Source organism: Pseudorca crassidens, chromosome 2, assembly GCF_039906515.1.
Source record: "Pseudorca crassidens isolate mPseCra1 chromosome 2, mPseCra1.hap1, whole genome shotgun sequence".
Lineage (NCBI taxonomy): Eukaryota > Metazoa > Chordata > Mammalia > Artiodactyla > Delphinidae > Pseudorca > Pseudorca crassidens.
The window spans coordinates 43,994,590-44,019,435 of NC_090297.1; the positions used below are offsets into that span (position 1 = coordinate 43,994,590).

The 24,846-nt window shown below is 40.6% G+C and overlaps 1 protein-coding gene across 3 annotated transcripts in view; it reads left to right on the plus strand.

Moving 5' to 3' along the window:
* Nucleotides 1–2,862: 2,862 nt before the first annotated feature.
* SCP2 (sterol carrier protein 2) overlaps nt 2,863–24,846 on the plus strand; it is a 164,345-nt gene continuing 142,361 nt past the window's right edge. Inside the window, exons 1-6 of one of the 3 annotated variants that reach the window (XM_067726166.1) lie at nt 2,898–3,039; nt 3,358–3,477; nt 14,875–14,932; nt 17,402–17,473; nt 20,185–20,316; nt 21,831–21,895. In XM_067726166.1, the coding sequence (XP_067582267.1) occupies nt 3,424–3,477; nt 14,875–14,932; nt 17,402–17,473; nt 20,185–20,316; nt 21,831–21,895 (381 nt within the window). In that variant the 5' untranslated portion in view covers nt 2,898–3,039; nt 3,358–3,423. Of the gene's footprint in view, nt 3,040–3,357; nt 3,478–14,874; nt 14,933–17,401; nt 17,474–20,184; nt 20,317–21,830; nt 21,896–24,846 lie in introns of those variants that run through there. The other 2 variants (XM_067726165.1, XM_067726168.1) reach the window with 2 other exon arrangements.

The window sequence follows — 24,846 nt, forward strand, 5'->3', positions numbered from 1 at the left end:
AAAATATTTCTAGGATAGGAGAGAGGAACTGGAAGCTGGCAATAGGGGTAGGAGGGAGAATTTTTACAGTTTGACCTTTTGTACTTTTTGAATCTTGATTCATGTTTTAAGTATTATCTACTCAAAAATAAATAGTTAAAATGAAAACAAAACACGACAAAAATTAAAATAAGTACATGATAAAGACAAAAATAAAAGTAACGTACACACAAGATCAAAACATTCAAACAGTACAGATGGATATAAAATTAAAAGAAAAAACTTGCCTCTTCCATCTTGTATGCATTTAAAAGAAGTTTGTTGTATTTTATGCAGCATTTCTAGGTGTTTTGGGGCAGGAGAATTTTTGGATTATCTAGTCTTCCACATTGGAAAGGGAAGTGCCCTTTCCCAATCTTTTCAGCATTAACAGCAATGTTTATTATTACTCCCTCTCCACCTCTGGGCTCCTTTTTTGAAACCAATGTCCATGGGACAGGCAGCATTTGTTACATAATAATTAAACTGGACTCTCTGACTTCTTGCTCTATTGGGTTATCTTATCCACCAATCACAGTGCTGTCTTTATCAGCCAATCAGAGTTTCAAGAAACAACTCTACACTTAGTAAAAGCCTCTTCAGTGCCAGCCTTATGCTGGACTCTAGGAATAGGCAGGAAAAGGGGAGATTCTTTGCCCCTTCTCTGGTCACGTGAAGATTTTACTAAGTTGACCCATTCTCAGCCCAGGAGTTCTTTACCCAGCCTAGTGGAGGCTCCTTAGAATCAACTAGGAGCAACTTTCTAAATATTGATGCCTAGGCTTTACTCCCACAGGTTGTGATTCAGTAGAGAGTGGGTTCTGGATACGGATGTTTTGAACCTATGGTGATTTTTATTGGGGGTGGTATGGTGTATATACATATGAAATTTCTATAAGGCCTTTTGAAATAATAAAAATCACCTGTGAACTGAGGGTCCACTTGGTTCAGTTTCCCTTCCAGGGGTAAGGCTGTCTCCTGCAATAACCCTGAGGCCAGTCAGCCTCAATTTGAACATGTCCCTTCCCCCAGAGACAGGTTACTCTGTCCCCATAGAGATAGTGTGATCAGTCTCAGAACACCTCTGCTTGCCACATGTTCTTCCCTTGCCTTTCCGTGTAGCTTCCTTGTTCCGCTTCCTGCCCAACGGCTCCTCAGCAGCCAAGTGGAGTTTCTGCTAAATCAGCATCTGGCCTTAAATTCCACCAGTGCTAGGAACAACTACAGGAAGTTTTCCTGAGGGAGTGAACTTCCAGCATATGATGCTTTACGCCATGGAGATCTAGGAGGGGCTCTTATCACACACCCTTAGGACTGGAAGGGGCCTCAGAAGTTTTACACACACACACACACACACACACACACACACACACACACGCAGAGTCGGTTCTCAGTTTTTGGTGGTATTTATGTTCTGAAAGTTGCTGTGAACACAAATTAGTGAATACTGAACAATTGCTCCTAGGGGAAATGCAGTGTTAGGCTCCTGCAAGTTTCTGCCCACAGCGTTTTTTGTCAGCTGATCAATACATAACCTTCTTTTATGTGTGTTTCTGTTTAAAGACATCTTATTAGTCACATATATATATTAACATTGAACTCAGAGCCAATAGCACTATAACATGTTTGAACTAAGTTCATGTATTTTCTTCATAGTGCACCTCACACCCTTCTTGTATCTAGGTATACTAGATAGCATTTCAGGCATCATGCTTGGGGACCACTTTTTTTTTTTTTTTTTTTTTTTTTTTTTTGCGGTATGTGGGCCTCTGACTGTTGTGGCCTCTCCCGTTGCGGAGCACAGGCTCCGGACACGCAGGCTCAGCGGCCACGGCTCACAGGCCCAGCCGCTCCGTGGCGTGTGGGATCTTCCCGGACCGGGGCACGAACCCGTGTGCCCTGCATCGGCAGGCGGACTCTCAACCACTGCGCCACCAGGGAAGCCCGGGGGACCACTTTTAAACAGTGAAATCAACAAAAAACACAAAAATGCGAATAAGGTGGCACTAAATAGATCATGAGAAGCACCTTGGTTTACAGCATGAGCCGAAACAGAGCATGGTTCTTGTTTAACCTCAGCTGAGAACAGGCACGTGGGGCAACTCACATTTTCTGCCACCTCAAGGGTTCTTCTAGTATTGATCTTGGGGTTACAAATAGATTTTTGTGAGCAGGAAAATCTGCAAATTCAAAATCAGCCAATAAAAAGCATCCACAAAAAAAAAAAAAAAAAAAAGCATCCACAGTATACCTACATATATACATATTCCTTCTATTCAGTGCTGAAGGCTTTGTTTCTCTCACCTCCTTTAATCCTCACAAAACAACACATGAGAATGAGTTTCAGAGAGGTTAAAAAAGGTCACAGAGCTAGTGACAGAACTTTGGTTTTCGTTTTAGACATTCATGTAATAAAATCCGTCCCCCCTCCCCCAGTGTACAGTCCTATTTGTTTTACACGTGCAGTGACTCTTTTAACTACGACGACCAATAGGATACAGAACAACTCCAACACTCCGAAATTCTTCCTGAGGCTACCCTTTTGTGAGTCCGGTTTCTGGCCCTGCCCTCAGCCTCAGGCCTTGCTCCACGCCACACTCCCTCTCAGCATAGAGAACCTAAACCTGAGCGGCTGGTACCAGGCTATAGAGCTTTTTTGCAAGGGCTGAGGGGGCCTGGGTCTCGAGCCCACCTGTGAACTCCAGCCTTGTCCCCAAAGGGTTTCCTAACCCGCGCAGCCCCGCCAGACGACCATTCGGCCACGTCGCAGGCGCCTCAGTGTACGCGCACGCGCGCGCGCCCACGCCTGCCCGCCCCGCCCCCTGGCCGCCTCCCGCCCCGCCCCCGGTTCTAATTGCTCCGGCGCAGCAGAGGTTTCAATAGCTCTGCGCGATCGTTAGGCCAGTCGTTCCTACGTTAGCTGCGGCTCCCGTGCCCAGAAGTGTCCGAGCCATGCATGTGGACATCTCACAGTGTCCGCTCCGGAAGCGGGTGTTTGTGGTGGGCGTTGGGATGACCAAGGTAAGCAGAGCCGCGTGTCCCCGGAGGCGGGCTCCCTGCTCTGCTCTGTCTGGGTGAGGCCTGGGGAGATTCGAGGTGACCGGGAACCGGGGGTGGGGCGGGGGAGAATCAGATTTGGGGCCGTGCGTCGGTTTGTCCTTCCTACCCGGAGGGCGCCCGGGGCATCCCACCGCCCAGCTTGGCTTCTTGGCCCTGGGGGCATCAGAGTGGCGACTCGGGTGGGTTGTGATGTAGGGCGTGTCTGCAGGATCGTAATATCGCAGGGTTGTTCCAGCGGCCATATCTTCCTCATTTTTTCCTTTTCTCCCTGGGGCGCAGTTTGTGAAGGACGCCCCAAGATGACCCAAAGTCCGCACCTCCTTTGAATCTGGGTGGAATCCTAAGATGTGTGGACCTCTGACAGAGGCAAGGTCCGCCTCACACCCGAAAGGAAAGCAGGTCGTGAATGTCGCCAGTCTGCCCTTCCAGGAATACTCCTTGTAGGATCCCTTCTCAGGGACAGTTCCAGTGTAGATAAGGAGGAGAATCATTAGTGATGCTCAGCGTCTCGGCACAGGTGGCAGGTTTTCTGGATCCTCCGACCTTTGTTGTTCCTCAAGTGATACTCTTCTTGGTACTCAGGAGGCCAGAGACTCCTACAGTCTCACTTCTTGACATCCTCACCACCTCTGTGCTCTAGTGATGCCAAACTGCTTTTAGTTTCACCCCAAACTTTTTTATGCCTCTGTTGCTTTGCTTTCTGTTTTTCCCACTACTTAAGACCGTTTGTCTTCACTGGTTAACTTATTTGCATTTTTATTTTTAAAAATTATTTATTTTTGGCTGCGTTGGGTCTTCGTTGCTGCACGCGGGCTTTTCTCTAGTTGTGGCGAGCAGGGGCTACTCTTTGTTGTTGTGCGTGGGCTTCTCACTGCGGTGGCTTCTCGTTGCGGAGCACGGGCTCTAGCTGCATGGGCTTCAGTAGTTGTGGCACGTGGGCTCAGTAGTTGCGGCTCGCGGGCTCTAGAGCACAGGCTCAGTAGTTACGGTGCACGGGCTTAATTGCTCCGTGGCATGTGGGATCTTCCCGGACCAGGGCTCGAACCCATGTGCCCTGCACTGGCAGGCAGATTCTTAACCACTGCACCCCCAGGGAAGCCCTTATTTACATTTTTAAAAGATCAATTCAGACCTTCTCCAAGAAGCCTCCTCTGATCCTCCTGACTTTCCCACATGTTAACTTAATACTTACTGTTTTATCCTGAAATTCTGTTTTTATGTCTATATTCTTCTTTTGCACGTAAGCTCCTCCAAGGTGAGTACCATGTCTAATTCATTGCTGTACCTCTAGCACCTTGAAAATGCCTTGTGCCTGAAGACCTCAGTGAATGTTAGTTGAACAATATTAAATGGATATGCTTTATGAAAGAGAGTTCCTAGGGGAAGTTCTCTTTCTGAGAAAACAGCCTTAAACTTGTTTTTATCTTACCCAGTGGGCTGAGAGTACACAAAGCAATAAAGACATGTAAGTAGAAAAGTCAGCTAATACGTTATGAAGCAGATACTTGGAGATCACCTATTGTTTCATGGGAAAGGGAACTTCTGGTATAGGTGGACAGTAAAACCTTTTAAAGTACGGTATAAATACAGTCAGATCCTCCACCACTGGCTGTTACATGTCTGGTTATATTGGCTATATAGAAAAGCACTGAGCTTTGGGAAGTAGGAGATGTATTTATGTTTCCTCAAGTTGAGAGGTGGAGGTGTGGGAGGTGTTAGTTACAATCTTCAGGGAAGAGATTGGGACTATGGAGAGCAGCTTTATTGATGTGCTTACTAGGCCAATGTACTTCTCTCTGGGTTTGATCTTTTGGAACTTGGGGGAGGGTTTAATGAAGAGGGAGAGATTTAGCAGATAATACTTTAAGCTCTGTTGGTAGATCTCAACTGGTTGTGGTTCTTAATTTGAATAGCTGAATTCCTAGACAACTTGAAGTTCTCTTAGTGAGGTTTTATTATCAGTGTAGGAAATTAATTCCTATGGTAAATTAGAATTCGCATGATGCATGTCAAGAGGTTTTAACACAACTAAATCACAACTACTACCTGGCTGACAGCAGGCCGAGTCCCTTTGCTTATGCTGCCTACCTCCTGATATGCCCTCTTTTCATCAATTTAAATTCTGGCTGTCTTCAAGAACTGGTCTGTCTTAGTCGGTTAGGGCTGTATAACTGCAATACCTTAGACTGGGTGGCTTAAGCAAGAAATATTTATTTCTCACAGTTCTGGAGGCTGGGAAGTTCAAGATCAAGGCACAGGCTGATTTGGTGCATGGTGAGGTCCTGCTCTCTGGTTCATAGACAGCTGTCTATGGCAGAAGGGGCAAGGGAACTCTCTGGGCTCTTTTTTATAAGAGCACTAATGCCATTCCTGATGGCTCCATCTGCATGGCTTCCCAAAGGCCCCACTTCCAAAAATGAAGAATTAGATTTGTGAGTTAGATATCAATATATGAATTTTGCGAGGACACAGACATTCAGTCTATAGCAAGAGTCCAAGTCCTGTATTTTCTTAAAACTTCCCCAGACTGCTCTAAGTTACGTTGGCCACTTTTTTTTTTAGAAATTCTGGTGCCGTTATAGTCAGGACCATATAATTAAGGATTTGATTTTTCTATACTTTTATATATAATTCCACAGCCCACAGAAAGAAATATATCTTACATCACAACTCCGTACACACATGCACTCACAAAACTGAAACAAGCTTGCTAAAGCAACACTTACTATGTGTGATGAACTCTTGATATTTCCTATTTTGTTTCATTTTTTAAAATGCTGATCACAACCCACAACCCTTACAATTAATTTTGTCACACTCTACAAACCTACGGTTTAAAAAAATATTACAAAATAAATAAATAAATAAAATATTACATTATCGTGTTTAATCCTCACCACATAAGGGATTATTATTATCCACATTTTATTGTCCATCTTTGTGGCTTAGAGGGGCTAAGTAATTTATCTATCTTGATACTGCTCCCAACTTTTGAAACTGCATTACTTAAAATCTCATGTTTCTTCCATGCTATCTCTAACGCATGTTAATGTTATAGGGTAGTTAATTCATCATTTAAGCATATATTCAATAAACATAGTATGTGCTATATGCTAGGAGTACAAAGATGAAAAAAGCAAGGTTCCTGTTCTTAAGGAATGTATAATATGGAGGAGGAAAGGATAAACAGGTAATTTAAATATGATGTATTAGGACATTTGGATAAGCATGGCAGGTTGAAAATATGAATTTATCTCTATTGGTGCTTTCCAAATACCATGAAAATGACAGTAAGGGTGAAGTGACTAGGAGAGGAAGCAATAGCAGAAAGATGTCAGAAAAACATTGGATGATTAAAAGCTGATGGAAAAGTGGTCATTGACTCAGAACAGAGAAACCCACAACCCAAGTTCCTGGAGAGGGGTTATACTGGCTGGGTCTTCCTGCAGAACTCCAGAAGGCTCAGAACCAGCATGTACTAGATGCCAAGTAAGGTGGGGATGAGAGGGAAGGAAAACACTTCTATGGAATAATTGGATTCCAAGATCCTTTTTACCACTAGGTGACTATCCCTTCCTTGTCAGGGTATTGGAGGCTTGTTTTCTGGAGAAACTGAACAGATGAGTCTCTAGAATCATCTGACCATTAGGCTTAGTGGAAGGCGGGAGTGAGGCCCAAGTTGAAAAAAAGGGAATCAAGTGAAATTCTGTATACTAAATGATGGTACTTCCCAGCCCTGTTCCCAGAACACTGGCAATCAGACACATACCAGCTTCCTGGCAGAGGTGTGGAAAATTATGTGAAATGGCTCCAGAGAAAAGCCAGATTACCACTCCACTCAAAGTGCAGGATTTTCTTGCTTCCTTGGAGAGATATTGCTTCCATTCCAAAGCATACCAGCCCACCACGGTGTTTCTGAGAACCCTCCTGCATTCTTCCGTGCACAAAATGTGGGGTTTCGTTATTCCTTTTTTCCGTGCCTGCGACTGGTCTGGCACCCGGACTTTGATTCACGATGCGTGGTGGCGAATCTTGACTTTACAGCGTTTCTCCTCTTTGCGTCACCCAGCTTTCCGCTGCCATCACAGACACCACACCAGCGTCTCCTGGAGACCTGGGTCTCCAGATCTCACTGCATGCGCTGGAGTGCTGGCGTTAACCTGTTGGCGCCTCAATCTCGGCTATTTGGGGTTTTCGCACTGTGGGACCCCCGCCCCATCTTGGCCTGGCTCCAGCCCAGCCCAGCCTCTTGGGGGTGTCCGCCCGCCTCCACAAGCAGAGCTCTGGCGTCAGCCTAAGGCAAGGAGAGCAGACGCCTGGTTGCTTTTGATGTCATTTTTACTCTCGGACCTCTGTTCTTCTGAGGATCACGTCAATGCCCCGGGTGTCACGCACCCCAGCAGGCCTCTCGGCACAGACACCGACCCACTCCACGCAGGGATCCGTCTCACCAGGAAAACCCCACTTGCCTGTGATATTTGGGACCTTCAGGATGACTGGATTGCGGGCTCTTCCTAAGCAATATTATGGAGAAAAACCATATTTATTGTCATGTAGGATTTGGTTCTGTGGGTCTTTTTTTTCTTTTTTTTGTAAGAGAACAAAAACTGGTTAAACGAGGTCTGCTGAAGTTGTGACTTGACCCACACTTGACCCTTCAGCAGGAAGGAGACAGACCACTTCACAGTCCTGCCTCCCCACAAGGGCGGGAGCCCATGCCTTCTTCCTCCCAGGCAGGAAGTGGAAGCCACCTTGGCTGGAACAGCCCGCCACACCAAGCAGACCCCAAGAGCTGTTCATTGTCCTTCTGGGCAGGTCTGTGCCCAGCACATCAGCTTCTCCATGCTACATGTCGCCCAGTTCTTCCGTTTGCTGCCCCACCAGAAACACTGAAGACGGAGGACTAGAGCTTCTCCTTCACGGGTCAGCTGCTCTCAAGAAGGACTGTGTTGGCTGGGCCATTAAGCTGCTTCCCTACTGCTGTCCATTAAACCTGTCACTGGAGGGGCTCCGGGACTGCCCCACCCTGCATCCTACCCGTGTGGACTGATGCTTTTGCAGAAAGGAGATGCCAGCCATCATCAGAGCACTCAACCACCAGCAACTCAGCTGAGACCCCAGCAGGGGTGTGGGACGGCCACTCCCACTCCGCTGGCTGCTGTTCCTTCTTCCTCAGTCACTTGCTTGGGCTAAGGGGGACTGCAGGATGGAGTGTGAAGCCCAAGTCTGTTTCCCGACCTTATTTATTGAGGAGTGCCTCTTCCCTGTCCTCCCCAAGACGGCCCCCAAACCCAGTGTGCACCAAGTGGGGCTTGAAGGATGAAGCTGCTAGGCCCCAGGTAACTCTTCTGCAAAGTGGCCTGTCCTGCCACCACAGCGTCTCCAGGATACTCCTGTTACAGGCACTGCAAGGGACCGACTTCCAAAGTGTACATCCTGGTTTACAATTAGCCTTGAGGGACACATCTTCCTGGGAATTTCTATACAGATGTTAGAATGGCTGATATGGTAACTTAAGTTTGCCTGTTTGTGTAGTGAGAATTAGTCATTCACCAAACCCGTCTGTACCTTCCCTTTAGTGCGTTGCTTCCTTTTTAATAATGTCAAGAGCTGCCACTGTGTGGTACTCAAGTGAAGCCAGTATTTAAGGCATTAAACTTCAGCCTGAACTCTGTCACCCCCTAGAATCAGCCCAGACAGCTGTATCCAGGGACATGGGGCCACTCCCTCAGTTCCTAGGAGGTGCCGTGGACTTAAACGTGTGCTAAGTGGCTATCTGACCTCACTGTCTAGTCCTGTGTCATGAATCTCTTTGCAAAAAGTAATGTATTTGTGCTTTAAGTAAAATTTGGTTTTGCAAAAAAAAAAAAAGTGCAAGATTTTAATGGACTTGAATATAACAAGAATATGAAAAGTTCATTGATATTGTTTTAAATTCAACATTGCAACTAACCTGTAAGAAACTCCCACTTGTCAAGTTTTAGTGTAGTATAAAAGAATATCCACAATTATCTAAAAAGGCTATTAAAATGCTCCTCCCTTTTCCAATCACATATCTGTGTGAGGTCAGATTTACTTCATAGACGTCAGCCAAAACAGCATAACACCAAATGCTGAATGAAGAATCAGCTGTGAGAATTCAGCTGCCTCCTGTTAAACCAGACAATAAAGAGAATTGCAGGGGACTTCCTTGATGGTGCAGTGGTTAAGAATCCGCCTGCCAATGCAGGGGACATGGGTTCAATTCTAGGTCCGGGAAGATCCCATATGCCATGGAGCAGTTAAGCCTGTGAGCCACAACTACTGAGCCTGCGCTCTAGAGTCCGTGAGCTGCAACTACTGAAGACCGCGTGCTCTAGGGCCTGCGTGCCACAACTCCTGAGTCCGCGTGCTGCAGCTACTGAAGACCGTGCACCTAGAGCCTGTGCTCCACAACAAGAGAAACCACCGTGATGAGAAGCCCGCGACCGCAACGAAGAGTAGCCCCCGCTCACTTGCTGCAACTAGAGAAAGCCTGTGTGCAGCAACAAAGACCCAATACAGCCAAAAAAAAAAAAGAATTGCAGAAATGCAAAATGATGCCACTCATCACTTTTTTGAGGGGGAGATATAGTTATTTTTCATAAAAATTATTTATGTTAACATGTAATGGTTTTTTTTTGAGTGAATTAAAAGTTATTTTTAAATGTCCTATTTTAAGTGCCAAGAGGGTAAATACTGGTAAATATAATCCTCATAATCAAAAGCCCTTTGGTATCTTCAGTGATCTTTAAGAGTTTAAAGTGGTCTTGAGACCGAGAAGTTTTGAGAATTGCTGGATCTAGTCATTGAGCACCAACAACTGTTAGAAACACAAAGAGCAAAAAATAATCAGATGTTATATGCTTCCTTATGAAAGAATACACCACTACCTATAGTTTTGTCAGGGAGATAGAATGTGAGTCTGCAAGCTTCTGGATCCAGCTGCCAATGTGTGGGAAATAAAGAGAACAGAGGAACATGTTGAACTGCATGAGTATGCAATCTACAAAATCCAGACTGTGGGAAGCTACAGGCCAAGTGCTCTGGGTTCTTTAACAGATGTATTGAGAGGAAAAGAAAGTAGTGGAGGGGAACCTGTAGATTAAAAGAGAATTTGAAAGGCCTATAAACACTTTAAAAAAGGGCTGAACAATAGTGTCTACAGATAGACACTTGGGTGGTAAAACTATGAAATACTAAAAGGAAGTGATTATTGTAAGAATCAGGATAATAATTACTTTGGGGGTGGAGCGGGGTTGAGATTGGAACAGAGTGCTTAGAGGAGTTTGTGGAGGGGCAGGCAGGGTTCAATTTTTTAGTCTGGGTGGTTGGTGTCAAAGATAAAGGTAGACACTAGGTAAAGTGTTAGGACAGATTTTAATTAGTAATATGCTATTGCAAAAGGGAAAAAGTCCAGTGTGAACTGAACTAACTTTATACAGATGTGACTGGGTATTTTAAAGGGATAATAAGGGAATAGGGAGGGTGGTGAGTAGGGACACAATACAGTAGTCCCTTGGTATCCCTGGGGGATTGGTTCCAGGATCTCTCTTGGATACCAGGATCCATGGACTCTCAGTCCCCTTAGTTGGCCCTCTGTATCTGTGAATGCAGAACCCACGGATGCAGAGGGCCAGCTGTAGGGTCAGGGAAGTGAAAACTTACATAAAGTGGGGAGAGGGGAGGCTAGTTCACACGAAACCCATCTGGATTTGCTAACTGGTGCTTACCCAAGCTTAGGCTCCTACCCTCCCACAGAGACTGGGAGACCAGCCCTGTGTTCAGGTGTTGGCTGGAAGAAGCAGTAAATTCTTTTGACAGCCTTGAGTTTTCTCAGGCAGGTGCCTTAAGTGGGGCTAGGGTCCTCCTAGGGACCTGGCCTTGAGCAAGTTAGAACTCATAAAAACTACGTTAGTGTTTAAGTTTTTAGGCCAAGGTTGAGACCTAGTAGAGAAGAGGACTCAGAGGAGCTTGGCTAGAATTTGGTAAAGGAGAGAATCTTTGTCAATGGTTACAAGAGTGTTTGCCTTAAAGTAATTCATTAGGAGATGTGTGTGTGTGTGTGTGGTTTTCTGTATCTCTGTTATTTACAATAAAAAGGTTAAAACTTTAAAAATGAGGCAGTTAACTCCAGGAAAAACAAAGCAAAACAAAATTGTACAATAAAGCACATGTAATCATAGTATACAACCTAGCCCAATACTAAGAAACATTAACTTTATAAGGTAAGCACTACATACTGATTTAATAAAAAAAATTGTGATTCAACTGTATAAGGAGGATGGGGGAACTGTAAATGTATATGTGAAGTGGCCTGAGAGACCTAATTCTCATTGGCCCTTATTAGAGACTATGATATAATTTCTTACATTGATAAAGAAATAATAGTATAAGAATATTTAGAAACATGGCATTTTATAAAAGAAGAAATATCTAAAAGAATTGAAAATGGATGTTTTGGGAGCAAGTACGACTAGTGGGTGGAGAGTAGTGGAACAAGATTGCTGTTTTTATTATAGGCCTTGAGGTACGTTTTTAGTTTTATTTTATATTAAAAAAATAAAAACTAAAAAGCAAATGTAAACAGAACATTACCAGCACCTCAGAAATTACTCTGTGCCTTCTTCCAGTCACTGACTCCTTGCCTGCAAAGGGTTACCATTATCCTGACTTCTGACCTTTAATATCATAGGTTAGTTTTGGCTTTTTCATTCAACATTATGTCTCTGGGATTCATCCTTAATTCTATGTGTAGTTATAGATTGTTCATTCTCATTGAGGTAACATAGTCCATTGTGTGAACATTCCATAATATATTCAATTTATTGTTAATGGACATTTGGTAGTTTCCACCTAAACATGCTTCTCATTTTGAAGGAGTAATGTTGTATGTGTTTATTTGCTTGACTAATCTTTTAAAAACTGCCTTGATTTCAGTAAGAAATGAGAAAGTGCAGTCATTTCACTACCTGGATGATAATGTGGTTATTAATAGGTATTACTTGGTGGAGCCTAGTAGCACAGTACTCTCTCCTTACAGTAAGTGCTCTCTATACTACATGCTCTGATTGTAATTAGTGAACTGAAGAGTAACTACAGGTGAAATAGGTAATTTGGGGCTGCTGAATTAGGGAATTATGAAGGATTCCCTAATTCAGAAGTTATGAAGAATTGGGGTGGGTAAGAGATAGGAACAAATGTTAAACATTTTGTTTTGGTTCAGTTCAACAGATGTATTTTGGCACTGTGTAATAAAGTGTGGCATTTAAGTCTAGTATCTATACAGTGTTTCAAACTGGGTTTTGTGATCCATTGCAAGGGTAGTGATGTCTGTTTAGAAGGTTGCCTCTAGCATTAAAAAAATTGAAATAGAATCAAAAATACTGTATCAATATAACAAGAATAAGTATTTCATGAAAATTTTGCTTCACTATGTGTCTACTGGGTCATGTATGTTATCGTGGTTTGCAGTTAAAAATTTTTGAAAGCCATTTCTCGTTAGCACAACCTCTGACTAGCAGACCACTCCATCTTATCTAATTGATCACTGTATTTGGTAGATTTTATTTCACTTATGTTTCTCAAGTCTCTTTGCTTCTTTCCATTCTTTCTGCTGCTATCTTAGTTAACTCTCACTTGGGCTATTTCAGAATTATGCCATTTGGTCTCACTGCCTCCAGCCTTGCTCCGTTCATTCATTTCTCAACATTGCATTTAGAATGATCTAACGTGCACGTCTTCTCGGCCCAGACTCTCTGTCTCTCTCTTTTTAAAGTAGGGCTTTATTTTTCAAAGCAGTTTTAGGTTCACAGCAAAATTGAGCAGAAAGTACAGAGGGTTCCTACATACTCACTGCCCCCGACCCTGCCGGAAAGCCTTGCCCACTATCAATGATCAGCATTAGAGTGGCACATATGTTATAGTCAGTGAACCTGCATTGACACATCATTATCACTCAAAGTCCATAGTTTACATTAGGGTTCACTCTTGGTGTTGTATATTCTATGGGTTTAGACACATATGTGGTGACACGTATACATTACATCATCATACAGAATAGTTTCACTGCCCTGAAATCCTCTTGCTCTGCCTCTTCATCCCTCCCTTCCCTCAGTCCCTGACAACAACTAATTTTTTTTTACTGTCTCCATAGTTTTGCCTTTTCCAGAATGTCATGTAGTTGGAATCATACAATATGTAGCCATTTCAGATTGGCTTCTTCACTTAGTAATATACATTTAAAATTCCTCCATGTCTTTCTGTGGTTTGGTAGCTCATATCTTTTTAGTGCTGAATAATATTCCATTGTCTGGTTTTACTACAGTTTATTTAACCTTTCACCTGCTAAAGACATCTTGGTTGCTTCCAAATTTGGCAATTATAAATAAAGCTACTATAGGGCTTCCCTGGCGGCGCAGTGGTTAAGAATCCGCCTGCCAATGCAGGGGACACGGGTTCGAGCCCTGGTCTGGGAAGATTCCACATGCCGTGGAGTAACTAAGCCCATGCGCCTCAACTACTGAGCCTGTGCTCTAGAGCCTGCAAGGCACAACTACTGAGCCCGCATGCCACAACTACTGAAGCCTGCGTGCCTAGAGGCTGTGCTGCACAACAAGGGCAAGCCACCGCAATGAGAAACCCATGCACGGCAAGGAAGAGTAGCCCCTGCTTGCCACAACTAGAGAAAGCCCACGTGCAGCAATGAAGACCCAGTGCAACCAAAAATAAATAAATAAATAAATTTAAACAATAATAAATAAAGCTACTGTAAATATCCATGTGCAGGTTTTTGTGTCAACATAAGTTTTAAACTCATTTGGTAAATACCAAGGAGCACAACTGCTGGATCATATGTTAAGAGGATGTTTAGTTTTGTATGAAACTGCCGAACTGTCTTCCACAGTGGCTGTACCATTTTGTATTCCACCAGCAGTGAACGAGAGTTCCTGCTGCTCCACATCCTGTCAGTGTTTGGTGTTGTGGTGTATCTCATTGTTTATTTCAGTCTTTTTTTTTTTTTTTTAAATCCACTGTCTTCAGGATAAAGCCCGGGTGTCATAGGAGGGCATATAAGGTCACTTGTGAATAGGCTCTAGAACCAGGTTGAAGTTTCAGCTCCACTAATTATTAGCTGTGTATCCTTGGGCAAGTGACTTAATCTCTGCCCTTGTTTTCTTATCTTAAAATGGTGATAAGAGTAGTACCTACCTCTGAGGGCTGTTGTGAGGATTAAACAAGTTAATACATGTGAAGTTCTTAGTACAGTGAGTAACAACAGTAAGTGCCCAATAAATTTTAGTAATTATCATCGTTTGGTCCTCAGTCATTTTTCTGTCCTTATCACTTGCCATTTCAAATCATGTTTCAGCCTCTGCAATATAAAATTGTTTGCATGTAAAACTGTTATATTCTGTCATTTCCAGGCCTTTGCTCTAGAATTTCCTTTTCTTTCACTTGGCTAATTCCTACTCATCCTTAAAGACTTAATTTAAACATCAGTTCCTCTGGGAAGCCTTTCTAGTCCTCCAAAGCTGGGTAATTGTCTCTCCCAAATCATTCTGTACTTATGACACTGTGGTGTAATTGCCTGTTTTCCATTAGATGCTAAGCTCCCGGAGGGTACGAACTGTATATTATTTATTATCAGAGTCCAGAAACATGATAGGTGCTCAGTATGTTTTTGTTTAAATGAATAGACGAATGAATTTCTGCAGTTCTCTGTTGTGAAAAAATCTAACTATATTTGTTTCTATTTATTATCTCCTATATTTCTAGTTCACAAAGCCTGGAGTTGAGAATTCAAGAGACTACCCTGACTTGGCAAAGGAAGCAGGTAATATAGAACATTCAGATCCTTGAACATTGTAGTTTATTGTGTGGTCTGTCTTGATCGTGGAGCAGCCTTGCAACCTTAACAGGAAGCTGGGTCAAAGGAGATGTTTTAAGTTCAAGGCCAAGCAGTCTAAGCTTAGGTATCAGCTGTTTAAGGGAGTGCTGGGGAATACAGGCTTCCCACTCATGGAGACCTTGGGAGCTCGGTGGTCCCATGAAGTTGTTCAGGTACAGTCCTCCTCCTAGGAAGCCTTCCCCTTCCTCCTATTCTTGCCAGCTTGCTGCCAGCAACCCAAAAAGGGTTACTGTGGTTTTTAATTAGACACTGCTTGTCTCTACAGGTACCTAGTGCACTCAGTGTTCATAAATTAGGTTTCATTTCAACTCCATCATTCAACTCAGTATTTAGATATTACTATACAGGGAATCAGAAATCTCTGCCCCCAAAAGGAAAGTTCATGAAATTTGATTAACTGATGTTGATTTTCCGGGTAGACACTGTTCATTTAATGTTTTATTTTTTTATTTTTCTAAATTGGTTTTCTGTTTTTTTAAATTTTTAAATTTAATTTTATTTATTTTTTTATACAGCAGGTTCTTATTAGTCATCAATTTTATACACATCAGTGTTTACATGTCAATCCCAATCTCCCAATTCATCACATCCCCACCCCCACCCCCCGCCGCTTTCCTCCTTGGTGTCCACACGTTTGTTCTCCACATCTGTGTCTCAATTTCTGCTCTGCAAACCAGTTCATCTGTACCATTTTTCTAGGTTCCACATATATGCATTAATATAAAATATTTGTTTTTCTCTTTCTGACTTACTTCACTCTGTATGACAGTCTCTAGATCCATCCACGTGTCAACAAATGACCCAATTTTGTTCCTTTTTATGGCTGAGTAATATTCCATTGTATATATGTACCACATATTCTTTATCCATTTGTCTGTCGATGGGCATCTAGGTTGCTTCCATGACCTGGCTATTGTAGATAGTGCTGCAATGAACCCTGAGGTGCACGTGCCCTTTTGAATTGTGGTTTTCTCTGGGTATATGCCCAGTAGTGGGATTGCTGGGTCATGTGGTAATTCTATTTTTAGTTTTTTAAGAAACCTCCATACTGTTCTCCATAGTGGCTGTATCAGTTTACATTCCCTTGGTGTATTCTATTTTAATTTTCTTTTTCTGCGGCTATCTGGGATCATATTCTATATGTAGTTTTGTATCCTGATTTTTAAAACTTATTATTATAAAGATTTCTCCACTTAAAACTGGAAAAAATTAATTTTTGCATATTTTATTATATATTTATGCCATAATTTTTGTTGGATATTTGCTTCACAACTTTTTGATATTTTAGAAGAATTATAGTAAATTTCTTGCTGAACACAAATATTTGTTCTCACCTCTAGTTATTGTTGAGGACAAAGCCTAGAAGTAGACTCACTGGAACAATGAACATAAACAGTTTTAAGACTCTTGTCAGATTATTTTTCAGACTGTTTACATTATTAGTTTCAGTAGCAGCATATGAGAATGCTCTTTTAAACATAATCTCATCAACATTATTATAAGTAAAACATTAATTTTTTTGCTCAGACATTAAGTGGGAAAAGATAACTAGTGTGACTAAACCAATCCCATAATCAATCATATATCTTCTTAAGTTAAAAAAAACTTCAAAGTAATACATTCATATGGTTGAAACACACACACACACACACAGATGGCTTATACTTCCCAGGCCCCTTCCCCAGCGGGCAACTTCTTTTAACGGTTTTGGCTTTAGTTCTTCTGGTGGTTATCTCCATATCTCTAAATATTTGTTCCACCACACTTATTCCAGTTTTTGACTTATCAGTTTTAGACATCTGTTTGCTTCTCACTATGGTAGATGAGGATTTAGGTTACATCTTATCTCTAAGTTCCACTCTCCTCTTCGTAGTTTATTTTCATAATTTTTATCAGTTCCTCCATTGGTCATTTCTGTACCTTTGGATAGCATCCTTAAAGCTTCATTTCTTGTTCCATAGACAGGGTCATCTCTTGATCCTGGCTTTGTAAGATGACGATATGAGTGCTCCCACACTCCTGCTCAACAATAACATTCTATCCTATTTTGTCCTCTAGATGTACGATAGAGCCACAGAGATGAATAACACACCTCGACATTAAGGAGCGTTAAGACTATTGGGATTTAATATATTGATATTTATAGTTAGGTGTACAGTTAGAATAGGAAATGTTAAATATCAAAAAGGCGGTATGAAAAAGTGTTACAATAGCTTAGAGGAAGAAATGATAACTTTTGAAAGGTAAGATAACTTCTGAAAGTCTGAGATGATTTGATGAAGGATTTGTCATTTGAATTGAACATAGACTAACTAGAGGTAGATTTACTCTGGGAAAACTCTAAACTTATTTTTACTCAAAGTGCTACGTGATAATTTTTTTTTGTTTTTATAGGCCAGAAGGCTTTAGCGGATGCACAGATCCCTTATTCTGCAGTAGAACAGGCATGTATTGGCTATGTTTATGGTACGTAGTAAACTATGTATTCTAAAAATTACAGCAACTACATAAACAATGCAGAGGAATTTCTGAATTTTAACCCTCAAAACTCAGAGTTCAGGGTCTTATTCTCATCATTTCTAGATTTCCCTTATGTGTCAGCCTAGTTTAGTGTATATATATATATATATTTTTTGCCATTATTGTACTGCCAAAACAGTACACTTTTTATTAAATTAAAACACTTTTTATCTTTTTTCTTTGTTGTCTTAAAATTTGTATTTATTGATTTTTTGTATCTAATAACATTAAGATTTTTTTCTAATTAGAAAAATGATATATACTATTGTAATTAAAAAAAGGAAACACAGAAAAGCGCAAGAAAAAGTAAGTCACCTGTAATCTCATTATCCAGAGATTATTACCATTACTTTTTTGGTGTAGGTCCTTCAGTGAGTATGAATATGTGTGAATACGTATGCGCACATAATTTTCTCTTCAATTTAGGTCCTAGTTACATACTTTTTGGTAACCTGCTTTTCTCATTTTATTGTATTCAATATTTCCCATGTGATTCAGTCTTCTTTCATTTCATCATTAATATTTTTCAAATTTCTTTTTTCTGGAATAGATTAAACATTTACACGGTACAAAAATAACAAAGGTAGGGCTTCCCTGGTGGTGCAGTGGTTGAGAGTCTGCCTGCCGATGCAGGGGACATGGGTTCGTGCCCTGGTCCGGGAAGATCCCACGTGCCGCGGAGCGGCTGGGCCCGTGAGCCATGGCCGCTGAGCCTGCGCGTCCGGAGCCTGTGCTCCGCAACGGGAGAGGCCACAACAGTGAGAGGCCTGCGTACTGCAAAAAAAAAAAAAATACAAAAGGTAGATGTTCATGTAGTGGAGAGTCTCACTCTTATTCCTGTCTCCCTGTCTCATGATTCCCTTTCCTTAGACAACCAATTTTACTAATTTCTTTTTTTTATTGAAGTATATTTGATTTATAATATTGTGTTAGTTTCAGGTGTACAGGAAAGTGATTCAGTTATATATATATTTTTTCAGATTATTTTCCATTATAGGTTATTATAAGACATTGAATATTGTTCCCTGTGTTATATAGTAAATCCATGTTGCTTATCTATTTTATGTATAGTAGTGCAATTTCACTAATTTCTAGTGTATCTTTTCATAGGTAATTTATCCATATAAAACTAAGTATGTGTGGGTGTATAAATACCCCCTCCCCCTTTCTTTTGTTACACACATGGTAGGATAATATACACATTATTTTGTATTTTGCTTTTTTTAAAAAATTATTTACTTATTTATTTGGATGCACTGGGTCTTAGTTGCCGTGTGCAGGATCTTAGTTGTGGCGTGCGGGATCTTTTAGCTGCAGCATGCAGGGTCTAGTTCCCTGACCAGGGATTGAACCCAGGCCCCCCTGCATTGGGAGCGTGGAGTCTTAACCGCTAGACCACCAGGGAAGTCCCTATATTTTGCTCTTTTTAACTTAGTAGTTCTTGGTGACTATTCAAATTGTTTCATAAGGAGCTTTCTTGGTCTCTTTTAATGATAGCATAGTGTTCCATTGAATAGATATTTCATGATTTATTTAATCTATCCCCTTTTAATGGACATTTAGAATGTCCCCAGTCTTTTTACAGCATTTTAAATTACCTCATGATATTCTAGTCTTGGGGATTTACTACAGTTTATTTAGCAGTAGGAATGATACCCTATTCTTGGACATTTTAAATTATTTCTAATTTCTAGTTATTATAAAAGGCTATAGTAAGCATTACTGTAGATGAATCTTTATTTATATCTGTGATTATTTCTTTGAGATTTCAAGATATCAAGAGAATTCTTGAAGGGAAATTTACTAGTTCAAAGAGATGCACAATGTGTTTACGAAAGGGAGGCCCTGAACCTTACTGTTTTCCCTGAAGACTTCTGGAGTGTCTGTATCTTCAGGTGTTTCCATCATACTGTTCCAGCATGTCTGCCTTGGTGGACATGTTCCTTGGGAAAGGGAGTCAAATGTGTTTTTACTTGGATTACATTCCTCTGGAATACCCTGGCATGCAGAATCTTTTAACTTTTTGAAGTTACAAAATTTTACGTGAAGAGAAAAATCATGGCCTTTTAATTAATTGGTTTAGTTTTTTATTTTTGCGGTACGCGGGCCTCTCACCGTTGCGACCTCTCCCGCTGCAGAGCACAGGCTCCGGACGGGCAGGCCCAGCGGCCATGGCTCACGGGCCCAGCCGCTCCGCGGCACGTGGGATCCTCCCTGACCAGGGCACGAACCCGTGTCCCCTGCATCGGCAGGCAGACTCTCAACCACTGCACCAGCAGGGAAGCCCAATTGGTTTAGTTTTAAAAGATTTATATCTGACAGTATACATGAAGTATTGCTGCCTGTCATGTAGCCCTAGCCAGATTGAATTGTTTGCTATTACTTGGTCATGTCTCTACTTTCCTACCTCTGTATTGTGTAAAGAAAGTGCATATATATTCTGTGTTTTGAGAATTTTTATATTTGCAGAGTAAATGATGCTTCATGCTAAAACTCTTTCTGAGTAAGATGTCAATAGTATATTTATTGTTCTGCCCATGTTGTATGTTAGACAAAGACAAAACACTGGAAAAACCATAATGTAGTATTATGTTGCTTTGCAGCTCCATAATTCTCCTGTTGCATATATAAATTTTTTTTTTTTTTTTAATATATAGGTGACTCTACCTGTGGGCAGAGGGCTATCTATCACAGTTTGGGACTGACTGGAATTCCTATAATCAACGTCAACAATAACTGTTCTACTGGTTCAACGGCTTTGTTTATGGCCCGGCAACTGATTCAGGGTGGTGAGAAGTGCCTATTTGTCTAGTAAACTTAAATAGATGTGGAGTTATTGCCCCCCTTTTATTATTTCTCCATACGACCATCAGAGGGATTGCTTTATAATGTATTTCTTTTAAAAAAAATAACAATTAGGGCTTTCCTGGTGGCGCAGTGGTTGAGAGTCCTCCTGCTGATGCAGGGGACACGGGTTCGTGCTCCAGTCCGGGAAGATCCCACATGCCGTGGAGTGGCTAGGCCTGTGAGCCACGGCCGCTGAGCCTGGTCTGGAGCCTGTGCTCCGCAACGGGAGAGCCCACAACAGTGAGAGACCCGCGTACCGCAAAAAACAAAAACAAAAACAAACAAAAAACAAACAAACAAAAAACAATTATATTGAGAGGTGCTTTATATAGCATAAAATTCACCCTTTTAAAGTTTACAATTCAGTGTTTTTTAGTATATTCACAGGTTTATGCAACTATCACCACTATCTAATCTTAGAACGTTTTTATCACCCCAAAAAGAAAGTGGTACCCATTAGCAGTCACTTCCCATTTCCCTCTCCCAACAGCCCCTGGGAACCACTAATCTACTTTCTGTCTCTATGGATTTACCTATTCTGAACATTATATAAATGGAATCATATGATATATGGCCTTTTGTGGCTTCTTTCACTTAGCATAATATTTTCACAGTTCATCCATGTTGTAGCATGTATCAGTACTTCATTCTTTTTTGTGGCCAACTAATAATTCATTGTATGGATATATCACATTTTGTTTATCCATTTACATGTTGATGGACATTGAATTGTTTCTGCTTTTTGGCTATTATGAATAATGTTGCTGTAAGCACTTGTGTACAATTTTTTTTGTGGTCATATATTTTCAGTTCTCTCGGATATATATCATAGTCTATATTTCCAAATATTTAGGCTCTTTTATTAGGCCCTCTGTTCTTTCTTCTGATTGATTGTTGATTATTGCTCTACTCTTTGGTGTTTTAATTGTTTGAGCTTTATAATGTCTCACTATTGGATAATACTAGTATCCCCTGTGCCCCCTATGTTGTTATTGTTTTTTCCTCTTTTTTAGGAAAAATTTTGGCAATTCTGCTTGTTTTGCTGTTTAGTTGAACTTTAACATCATTTTTAGGTGTCCCCTCCCTCCAAAAATAATTCTGTTGAGATTTTCATCAAGTTGCTTTAAAATTTTTTAAAATTTTACTTAATGTTTAAAAATTGAAAATTAGCTATTTATATTTGTTCTTCACTGGAACATATTTCCACATTAATCAAAAGTCTTATTAACACTGAGAATCAAAGAAAGAATTATATAATTTATTAATTTTTCCTCTTATTTAGAAGCATATAAGAATTTTCTCTGTAATTTTTCACTTATTAAAAATTTTATAGGATTATACCATGTTTTTACATTTTGTATAAACTGACATGCTTAGTTAAATTGAAGTATTTAATGATATTTTGTTGGGTGTCTGGAAATATAAGTTTTTCAAACTAATTACATTTTCTTTCAAGGTCTGGCAGATTGTGTCTTGGCTCTTGGATTTGAGAAGATGGAAAAGGGATCCCTTGGATCAACAGTGAGTCTCATTTATTCTTATCTTGGAATTGTTGTAACACTGTGAGAAAACTTTGCCCATCTGACTACCATAAATGGAGCCTGCAAAAGCTGAAAGGTGACATCGCATGTATATGCAATAGATCCTGCTATTTTAGACAATAAAGAATCATAGAGATAATTTTGTTCATCCCCTTTATTTTGTGAAACTGATGTTCAGACAGGTTAGATGATTGAATCTGAGGGTGACATGTCTGTTTAATTTGAAAGTCATTCATTCATTCATTCAAAAATTATTTCCGTTCAACAAACTGAAGAGCGTTAATAAGGTTTGGGACTTCTGTTTTTGGTAATGGCAAGCCAGGTGTTTGAATCATTTCTCCTACTAATGACAACTAAAATATTTGAATGGAATAGAAGCAAGATATCCTAAAGACACTGAAGAGCTAATGAGAGAGGAATTGCTGGTGAATGCCGGAAAATTAAGATCAGCATTTGAAGCTGCTTTTGCCTTGAAGGCCTTCGCTGATCAGGAAGCTGTGAACTTCAATTTTGATGGCCCCCTAGATGAAGAGGAAAGTAGTCACAGCTCAGGTCCCCCCAAGATCAGAAGTTAAATACCAGCTCTCCACATTAAACTGGTTAGGGGTAAACCTTTTCGGTAAGGGTGAACACAAAATTAAAACTACCCCACCTCCCCTATGTCCTCTTTTCCCCACTTTCAGTAGATTACAGGGAGAGTTGCTTTGGCACTGAGCAGAGCAAGGGAGAGAAAAGAGAAGAAAAAAATAACCAGAAAACCTTTCACTGAGAACTAATAAACCACAGGGATTGCTGCCAAAATTCTCATTTAGCTGGGTGGTCAAAGAAACATCAGACCATGAAGTGAGTCTTAAGTTGGTTCCAGTTAACCATGACACTTAACAGAAGCAACTGCAAATGTTCTTTTGGAAGAAAGCATCTTCCTTCTAGAAGGCTTTGAGAACTCTTCAACTAACCTTTCAAGGACATGCAATTAAAGATAATCAAGCATTAAAGAAACAAGGCACCATAGTTGAGGACCAGGATAAAGAAGGAACAGTAAAAAGTGATCTCTGCAGACCTCAGAAACGAGATTTATTGGATCTAGTTTTAGGCATGCTTGCTATGTTTTAAAAAATAAAAGGCAAGCTTGGAAATACCTCAGGGGTATAAGAAACTGCAAAAAGGGACATTACAGGCATTGAAAAAAAAAACCAAATAGGATTTATAGAAAAGAAAAATGAAATAATTAAAATTAAAAATTCAAAAGATAGGTTTGATAGCTGATTATACATGACTAAAAGAGAATTAGTGAAACTGGACTAGAAGTGATTATTTAGAATACACTATAGAGAGGGAAAAGATTGGAAATTGGCAGGAAGTTATGTTATATGGAGGATAGTGTGATAAGGTATAATAAATGTGTAATTGGAATTAATGAAGTGGTGAGAGAGAAAACACGGTGTAGGCATTTTGTTCATCTTTTCAGAAAATCAGCTCTTAGTTTCATTGATCTTTTCTATAGTCTTTTTATCTCGATTTCATTTATTTCCTCTCTAATCTTTGTTATTTTCTTCCTTCTACTAATATTAGGCTTAGGTTATTCTTCTTCTTCTAGTTCCTTGAGGTGTAAAGTTAGTTTGTTTATTTGAGATCTTTCTTGTTCTTAACGTAGGCGTTTATTGTTATGACTTTCTGTCTTAGAACTGCTTTTGTGGTATCCCGTAAGTTTTGGTATGCTGTATTTCCATTTTCGTTTGTCTCAAGATATTTTATGATTTTTCTTTTGATTTCTTCTTTGACATATTGGTTGTTCAGTAGCATTGTTATTTAATCTCCACTTACTTGAATTTTTTAGTTTTCTTCTTGTAATTGTTTTCTAATTTTAAACCACAGTGGTTGGAAAAGATACTTTCTATGATTTCAATCTTAAATTTATTGACTTGTTTGTGGCCTAGCACGTGATCTGTCCTAGAGAATATTCCACGTGTACTTGAGAAGAATGTGTATTCTGTTGCTTTTGGATGGAATGTTCTGCAAGTGACTGTTAAGTCCATCTGGTCTGGTATCTTGTTTAAGGATGATGTTTCCTTATTGATTTTCTGTCCGAATGATCTATCTGTTGATGAAAGTGGAGTATTAAAATCCCCTACTATTATGGTATTGCCATCTATTTCTCTCTTTTTTTTTTGGCTGCGCTGTGCTGGGGCTTTCTCTCTATTTGCAGCGAGTGGGGGCTACTCTTCGTTGTGGTGCGTGGGCTTCTCATTGTGGTGGCCTCTTTTGTTGTGGAGCACGGGCTCTAGGCACACAGCCTTCAGTAGTTGCAGCATGTGGGCTCAGTAATTGCGGCACGCAGGCCCTAGAGCATGCGGGCTTCAGTAGTTGCTGCACGTGGGCTCAGTAGTTGCTGTGCACAGGCTCTAGGGTGCATGGGCTTCAGTAGTTGTGGCTTACAGGCTATATAATAAATAAAGATAAAAATAAAGTAAGGATAATTGAAGATCGGGGAAGACAAGATCTTTCTGGGAGTTGGAGAAAACATCATAAGCCAAGTCATGAATGTTGGAGTGAATATAGTATGTTCAGGGAACAGTTTGAAAAACTGGATTGGAGGGTGGCAGCTGGAGAAGATGCAAAGTAAGATGATTAGGTGTTGCCTAACAGAAGTGCCTAACATTTATGACACATGAAAAATAGATGTTTTTCTTCCATAGTTAATGGTAGGTACCTTGATAACTTTTATTAGAAAATTATTGAAAGCTATAAAATAGTAAAATTCATCCATAGTCCCATAATTTTAAAAAGCATATATATTAAAAGTCCTTATTTGCCTGTTTAATCTTGTCCTTCAGAGGTAACCAGTGTATCTATATCTCCTTTCTTTTTTCCAAGTTTATACAGACATATCTACCTAAGCATTCATACACATATACATGCATATACATGTTC